This window comes from Elephantulus edwardii, unplaced genomic scaffold (assembly GCF_000299155.1).
Source record: "Elephantulus edwardii isolate Elephantulus edwardi_28Jun2011 unplaced genomic scaffold, EleEdw1.0 scaffold00083, whole genome shotgun sequence".
NCBI classification, from domain to species: domain Eukaryota; kingdom Metazoa; phylum Chordata; class Mammalia; order Macroscelidea; family Macroscelididae; genus Elephantulus; species Elephantulus edwardii.
In genome coordinates this window covers 12,452,465-12,460,666 of record NW_006399833.1, presented here as the reverse complement: position 1 = coordinate 12,460,666, position 8,202 = coordinate 12,452,465, and the positions used below count along the sequence as shown (strand labels likewise).

General features: G+C 42.4%; 1 protein-coding gene and 1 pseudogene across 1 annotated transcript; one reads left to right on the top strand and one right to left on the bottom strand.

Annotated features, from left to right (window-relative positions):
• The first annotated feature begins 1,311 nt into the window (after nucleotides 1–1,311).
• LOC102869339 lies at nucleotides 1,312–4,923 on the top strand (annotated as a pseudogene).
• A 56-nt stretch (nucleotides 4,924–4,979) lies between these two features.
• Nucleotides 4,980–5,909, bottom strand: ZCCHC16 (zinc finger, CCHC domain containing 16). The gene has a single exon (XM_006889959.1). The coding sequence runs from the start codon at nucleotides 5,907–5,909 to the stop codon at nucleotides 4,980–4,982; it is 930 nt and encodes a 309-aa protein (XP_006890021.1).
• Nucleotides 5,910–8,202: the final 2,293 nt, after the last annotated feature.

Below are 8,202 nucleotides of genomic sequence, written 5' to 3'. Positions count from 1 at the left end.
CATGCGTGGAAAAGTGGAAGGTCGGAGAAAATGAGGATGACCTCAAAAGAGATGCATTGACCCCATGATGGCAACAGTGGGCTCAGGTGTGTCAGAGATGAGGAGGATGGCTGGCACAGGATAGGACAGGGGTGAAGTCTGTTGCTCATAGCGCCTCTGTGAGTCATGCGAGACTCAATTGCACTTAACAAAAACAACAGCACTTCTGGGATTTTGTTTTGAAAACTTGTCCCAAGGCAACTTTGAAGGCCCACAATACTATATTCACTGGAAAATTTTCTTCTATTCTCTTGGCCAAGTGAAGTCTAGAGTTTTAGAGGAAGTGGGGAAACATGGATACAAAGGTGGGTACTCTTAAGATATGTCATATACTCCCAGAGTGACCCTAAAAGCATGAAGTGTTATATTTCCCCAAGACTCTGGTAGATATTTTCTACATCCTAATACTCAATTTGGCTTCAGAGATGGCTATTGTCATAGGCAAGATGGTGTTGCCTAGGGAACAGATTCTCCCAGAACCCAGAAGTTGTGATACCTGTTTTATCATCGTGAATAGAGGGGAAAACAAGGCCACTTTGTCCTCTGCTGTAGCCAAGTTAGCCAGATAGAGTGGAGGTGGTGGAGGTGAAGCCAAACATACACATTTCTTTAACTGTGCTTTCCAGGGGCTTTGATCTAGTTACATATTATGTCTTCCTCTATGAGAATATATTCTGATGGCCAGATTGTTAGGTGGTACAAAAAAGAGACTGCTTTTGACAGCTCTTCAGTGGATTCACTAGGGTTTGTACTGTTCTGAATTTACACGGTCAGAATCCCATTTTTTTCATTGTGGTAACAGGTGATCAGAATCATAAGGGGTGACACGATTACAACTCACACACAACTCATGGATAAGCCAAACACCAATTTATTCATTTGTAGCAATAATTAACTGCCAAACTGGCTAGAACACTCTTTATCAGCTGGTTTAGCAAATTCTTCGCACATAACAAAATTTATAAGGGGAAAAGAGTGTATTAGATAATGAACACTGCATAAGAAGAGAGAAAGAAGTGAAAGGAATATATGATTAGGCATTATATGTATGACCTCAATCTGGAACCAGGGGTGCATCGCGGGAAGGGCTGGGAGAGATGGAAGAAAATGTGCAACAATGAAAAAAAAAATTAAAACTTTTCCGATGTTAAGCCCCTTTCCTCAGTTGCTGCTAAAGTGCTTGGTTCTTCTGAGGAAGCTAATGCCGCATGCCTTTACTTCATCCGGGGATTAGCACCCCCCACCCCGCCGTCATCCTGGCACCACCACATCATGGCCTCAGTCTCTGAGCTGGCCTGCATCTACTAGGACCTCATTTTACACAACAATGTCCTGTCAAGGAGGATAAGATCAATGCCCTCATCAAAGCAACCTTTCTGAACTATGGTGTGTTTGCAAAGGTGCTGGCTAATATCAACATTGGGAGCCTCATCTGTAATGGGGGTGCTGGTGGACCGGCCCCAGAGGCGGGGGCTGCACTGGCTGGAGGACCCACCTCCTCCACTGCCGCTGCTCCAGCTGAGAAGAAACTGGAAGCGAGGAGAGAAAAATCTGAAGAGTCTGATGATGACATGGGATTTGCTCTGTTTTTGACTAAACTCCTTTGTAACATGTTAAAAAAAAAAAAAGCTGAAGTCTTAAAAAAACAAACCACCAACCCCCCGCCCCCTATTTTCAATGTTAAAAAACCCCAAGTTTATAAGGGAAATGAATTATTATCAGATTACTTGTAAATAAGAGATTCAGAGCAGAAGCTGTAGGTGAAAATCTTCATGTCTAATTACACAAATTGTGATTGTCTAATGTCTCCATCCTATTGCTAGAGTTGGACCTGACACAGTCGGCTGGTCAAAAATATCTTCTCTAATTCTAGAAACAGTAATGCTATCCTATAGCGCTTTAATTGCTCCTATTTTAGACTCCATATAAACCATTCCCTTGTTAACATTTCCTTTTTTAAGACCCATCATAAACACTGTTTGATTCTTCCTTGCTAAATGCGATCAACAATGTAGCAGTTCTTCATTCCTAAAACAACAACCTTGATTACATTTGCAGGTCATCTAAGTTTTTTGTCGTTAAATGGATTTTAGTTAGTATGTCTCTCAGAGTATCCTCTTTGCCTGCATTCTGAGAACATACCATTGTAATACTTTTTATGCTGTATAATGATTTCACTCTAGATGATGTAGATGGTGTCACTACAACAAAGTTTTGGAGCAGTAATTAAAGTGGTTGCTCGTTGTAAAGAAGTAATAAACCAGAAGCCAGGAAAGGATTATGCCAGCATCCTATTCGTATGCTTAGTCTAGCTGTTGGATTTTATCACATGGAGTACAAGAGGTCCTTGATTAGAAATACCTTAACAAGGGACCTGTACAAGAGGGAGGTAAACTGAAATTCATAGTCAGGGGATTGCTTCTATTAAGAGGCTCTGAAGCCTGAAAATCTCTTGGGAAAGAAGTTAATGTTACTATAGTGGGATTGAAGCAGGAAAAAGTTTACCATCTTTGTGAGAAAGTCCACACCGATAAATTGTGGCTCTAGGACAAGAAATTATTAGTAATCAAGCAACTGATAATTTTTCTGTTACCATTCCAGGACTATAACACATGTGACTGAAGACAATTCAATCAGCCATTTCCATAGACTAGGTAATTATATATTAGATTTCCTCTAGATAATTTCCGACTCACTCACAAAAATCACACGATCCAAATATTGCAGTTGTGGGGTCCTCGGCACAATTGGGATACGAGCAGGCAGGTTTCCCTGTGGTGGGAGCATATGGAGTAAGGTGGATGTATAGCAAATTGTTACAAACAAGAACCCTTGTAAATGCAAATCAGGGTTGGCACAGTGGTCAATGAGGCACTCATGGGTGAAAATATTTGTTTGTTGATGCTACAGGACTCGAGAAATAAGGTTCTAGCTAGATTTAATTAGTGTCACTGGTAGCACAATTTTTCCGGGAACCAAGACCAAAAACAGTGGTGCTTCATATTCTAAGAGGCCTTGATGGTTGTGAGGGACTGAAGATTACTTGACTACTTTTGAATATCCATGATGAGAGTATATATCAACACCAAGAAATAGGCAAATCAGGACTGCTAATAGCTGGTAAACACGGATACTCACATGGATACTCACTGGATGTGCTTTTCACATTTTAGGGAGCTGTTACTTCCTAGAGCAGCACTATTTTGTTCAGAAGTATTAGCAATCAATACATATTGATTTTTAGTGATCAAACTCGCCCTTTCTGGCATTTTGTATACACATGGCACTAATATATGTGTCCTAGGATTTTCCAGATGAGATGGCCAACAAATTTTCAGTTGCTCTTTGATCTTTGTTTTTTAAAGGGAGCTCTAGTGGCTTTTGGTAAAGATTTTGCTCCCAACTCAAAGGTACATGGTTTGAATCCACCAGCTGCTCCTTGGGAGAAAGATGGGCAATGTCCTCTCATGTGATTTACTGCCTCTGAAAACCCACTGGAAGGTCAGCTATCAGTTGGTTTGAACTCAATGATACATAACAACAACATTTTTGGTCCATTAGAATAGAAGCCTACAGTTATGGGTAGTGATCCTAGTTGGTGACCACACTGAGGCCTGAAGGGCCAGATTCTTTGTGCAAGGCAGCAAGGATACATTGTGGAAATAATAGTTATGATAAGAAACTTTATTTATGTCTCACTAAATATTTGTCAGAAATCACTACCCTCGCCCATCTTAACTTGGTTATGAGACACACGCAAAAAAAGGGCTGTTGGAGACGAGAGAAAGTTGGGCTTGATAAGGCTTGGCTAAAGGAATGTACTTTGCTTAAAGGTACATTGTTCTTTAAGGAAGGGGACCAACCATTCTAAACAGAGTGGGAGAAACAGCCACAGTAAACTCTTATCCAATCCAGTTTTTTGATAGCCAAGGGTACAAGGTGTTAAACAAGCAAGAGTCTTAGATGACAGCAAAGCACATAGCTATGAGGAAAGGTGGCAGAGCTCTGTTCTAGGAAGGTTAGTTTGGGTTGAAATTGAACCTCAATCAGAAGACAGGATTACAAGCAGGATGTCAAACCAGTTCATTCTGGTTTGTCTCCTTGCTGAACATTTCCACTGCCACCCGAGGGGTATAGATTTAGAATCTGTATTTCTGACCCCCCTGGAGCTCTTGCTAAGCTGCAGATTCTGAGTAAGTTTAGCTGGAATGGAAATGCAAATATTAAGTTGTTGTTGTTGTTGATTGCCTTCAAGTCAAGCATGACTCAGCAACTCTATGAAGAAAAGGCCCGAAGCCCCTTTACAGCTATTGACACTTACCAAAGTTCATAAAGTTTCCAGAGGCATGTTGTTTAGGAAGTGGATGCCACTCCTGCTTCCAGGGGGGTTGAATTAAAATGAACTGGTTATGGGGGGGGGGAAGAACCTATCCTTATGAAGAATGACTTGGCAGATATGGGAAGGGTAGTTTGGGACTTCACTCAGGGGTCCCCAAATCAACACAGAACTAGGATATAGAACAATGAGGGTTAGAGTGAAGGATTTCTGCCCGACCCTCGGCAAAGGAGAGACAAGACTTCGGCCGAGCACCTGAAGCAATTCCACCTATTGGTAGTGATGGAATTCCTAGGGCACTTTCACGCTTGTTTCCATCAGCTCAGACTGGACAGCATTTTGCCTGTAAGCTTCCCCGTACTCTTGAAGGATCAGTCCCAGCTGTAGAACATGCCTCTGGAATGTTTTTAGCATTTTGTAGGTTGCGGTTTGGTGTTGACGAGCCAGTTTCCATTGCACACGGTCCGGTTGCTTCAGCTCTCAGAAACACCTTAGTGGCATTGCAGTTCCCCACCTGTATTTTGAAAGTGAGTGCAGAATATCAGTAAGTAAGGCTGGAGGTGAGAGGGATCAAGATTTGAACAATGATCTTCCCGGGCTTTTGTTACTGGTGGGTTGAGTTGTTTGTCCTTGTTAAGGCTCGAGAACGTTTGGCGAGGCAATCTGCTGTGAAGTGGCCAGGCTGGCTGCAGTAGAGGCACAACTCGGTTTCTTGCTGGCGGGCTCGCTTGGCTGGTGTGAGAGGCAGCTGGCCTCCCCGCAGTTGTATAGGCTCTTCTTTGGCTGGTGGACCTGTCAAACTGGGGACGTATTGATGGTGGATTGGAAGCTGAGCTTGTGGTTGTAGTAGCTCTGGTTTGTCATCATGTTTCCTATCCAACTGAATGCACTGAACGATCAGATCTGGGAGGTTTTCCATCATATCAGCTCCACTCACCTCACCGTGGATAGGTTTAGCCATTCCCTCTTGGAGCTGGTCACTCACGATGATTTCATTTGAGTTGGAGTTTTGAGGAAGGAGCTGGAAGGTGGTAGCATCGTGATGAGAGGTGGTGTTCCTTTTGCCAGCATGAGCATTCACCAGCGGCTTCGCTTCTTGCTTTGTGGACTCGCCAAATGACTGTTGGACCTCAAAAAGAAATTTCTCGTATTGTTTCATCAAAGTATTCTGCTCAGATCCAGGTAGGGTCCCATATCTTTCCATCTGCCGAGATATGTACTCCAAAAAGGACATGACCTGGGCATTATCAGCAGTATTGGAATTCTTGAGAGCCGTGAAGTAGGCTGTTGCCTGAGCAAGAAACCCTGAGAGACTGGCAGGATTAACATGAAACTTGCTGAGATGCTCAGGTGAGAATGGTATAGGCATCATTGGGGTGGCCAGGCTGGGCATGACCTGACTTCTTAGAGTAGTATTACCCTCAGTCAGGGGCTGCATTGGTGGCCCTAGAATCATATTCTCTGCCCAAAGGTTGGCTCCAGAGTCAGATTCTCCGCCCTGCAGGGCTGGTGAGGATTCTCTGGTTTTCTCCATTGTACTTTTTTGAAGCAGGTAGGCTAAATAGATGTGAGTACTAACACTGGGGACCAGCAGGTAGTCAGTAATTTTACTCTGCTACTGGAGAGACAGTGTCGTAAGCAAGTAAGTAGCCAAAGGTGTTAGATATCAGGAGGTCACCACCAAGGGATGCTGAAGGCTGAGTTGGAGAGATGAGAGACGATGTCATCCACTTCTCAGTGTCGCCTCTTCTACACCGGTAATGATGAGGCTCTGCACATTCAGAAAAAGAAATGAACTTAGAAAACAAATAATTTGGAATGACAAAGATGAAGAAAAGAATCACAATTTCTTTCCCCCCTCCCCATCCCTCCTGCTTGTAACAAAGAAAAAGATTTGCTTTCAGAATAACTCTTTGGTTCTAAAATAGAGTCTTTTGTTCATCAGATAAGCAGAGGATTTTCCAATCCAAGGTGAGCTTAGAGATGATCTAGACCAAGTTCTAATTTCACAGGTGAGAAAACAGAAATCGAGAAAGGTAAAGATGCCTGTCTACCTTCAGGCAGCTATTTTTAATATGAGAGATGTCATGCTCATCAGGGTTGCTGCCCAAAACAGTGCCTCCTCCAGGACCACAGACGTGGTAATATGCATATGCTGCTTGGGTATGATGGTTTCCCCTGCCCTCTGCTACTTTAAATGTGATCAAGGACAAACGATATTGCATCATCAGAACAACTCTTAGAAATACAGAATCTCGGGCCCCATTGCATCTTTAGTGAGTAGAAATCTGCATCTCAACGTGAATCCTCAGGTGATTTATGGGTGCATTAACCTATGAGAAGCAAAGGCCAGAGAGTACTTAGCTTGAACTGGAATAAGTACTAGTTGGGCTTGCCACTCAGTGCCCCATGTCTAGACTTCATCGTTAAGGAGCTCTGATTGCTGTGGTTAATCCATTTTTTTTCTTCCCCTTGGCTTCTTAATCCCTAACTAAGGTCACATTTGGTTACCATGGATATGATTAAGATTTCACAGGCAAGGGAAAGAGGTGAGCTTGAGAACCCAGGAAATGAGAACAGACTATTCTTTAAAGTATAAATATGGGAATGTTCAGCAGTCCTCCTTTCACTAATAACCAGAATAAAACAACCAGCAAAAGTTAAAAACAAACTCCAGACATATGGCATATTAGTTGAACTCTTCTGGAGTGCAAGTGCTTTCATTGCCCTTTGATTGTGAAGCATGCTATTTAAGTGTATTTAAATTGGCCACTCAAACCAAAATCTGTATCAGCGAAGCTTTTAAAATGTAATATTTTATTCCACAGATTGTCTCTAATGGTGACTCATCCTCTCTAGATATGTTGTTGTTGATGTTATGTGCCTTCGAGTCGCTTGCAACTCACTGTGACTCACTGTGACCTGAAAACCTGCTCTGTACTGAGCCAACCTTACTGTCTCTGACACGTTACTCTATTACCCCAGTCACTGAGTCAATCCATCTCATGGAGGTCCTTCCTCTCTTGTGCTGCTCCTCCACCCTCCCAAGCATGACGTCCCTCTCCAAGGACTGGTTCCTCCTTGCCACATTCCCAAAGTATGTCAGATGGAGCTTCAGAATCCTTGTCTCCAAGGAGCAGCCTGGTTTCACACAGAAAAGTGGTAAGACTAGAGGTCCAAAGATTTTATCCAAATACTGTCATTAATCAGGTGGCGGGCCCTGAATAACTCATTTAGCTCCTCATTTATTAATTTATCTGAAGGGCATGGCAGTCTTATCAACCTTAAAGCATTGTTGTATCATTGAGATAAGGAGTAGGTGGTTTGCATAGAAAAAAAAAAGAGTTTACTCCAATTTTTTTTTCAGTACAGCTGAATAGTAAGACTGTACTCTCACGTCTGATCTACCCCTTCCAGATACATTTCCACTCCTCAAGTGCACATTTGTGCGCTCATCTCTGTCAATCCCACTAAGTGTCAAGTGAGAGCTAAGATACTAGTTAATAAGAGGTGGTTGTTGTTATTATTGAGTGCCGTAGAGTCATAGATGACACATAGCGAACCTATGAACGAAAGTCTTGAACACAAAACTTTTATTGTTTGTCCAAGTTCATAGATTTTTCTAGAGGCAAGTTTTTTTGAAATGGATGCCACTCCTACTTCCAAGCCAGTTTTAATAAGAGGTAAAGCTTGCAATTATTTAGACCATTTATTTGAGTGTGCACATGAATCACCTAACTTCCATTCTCTGGAAATCCTGATTCATACAGGGGTTGAGCTTAAGAATCTCTACTTTGATAAATTGTGTAGGTAATTTCTTTTTTTTT

Bases quoted from the DNA above. Each gene is read 5' to 3' on its own strand.
- ZCCHC16 (XM_006889959.1), bottom strand. From the start codon at position 5,909: ATGGAGAAAACCAGAGAATCCTCACCAGCCCTGCAGGGCGGAGAATCT.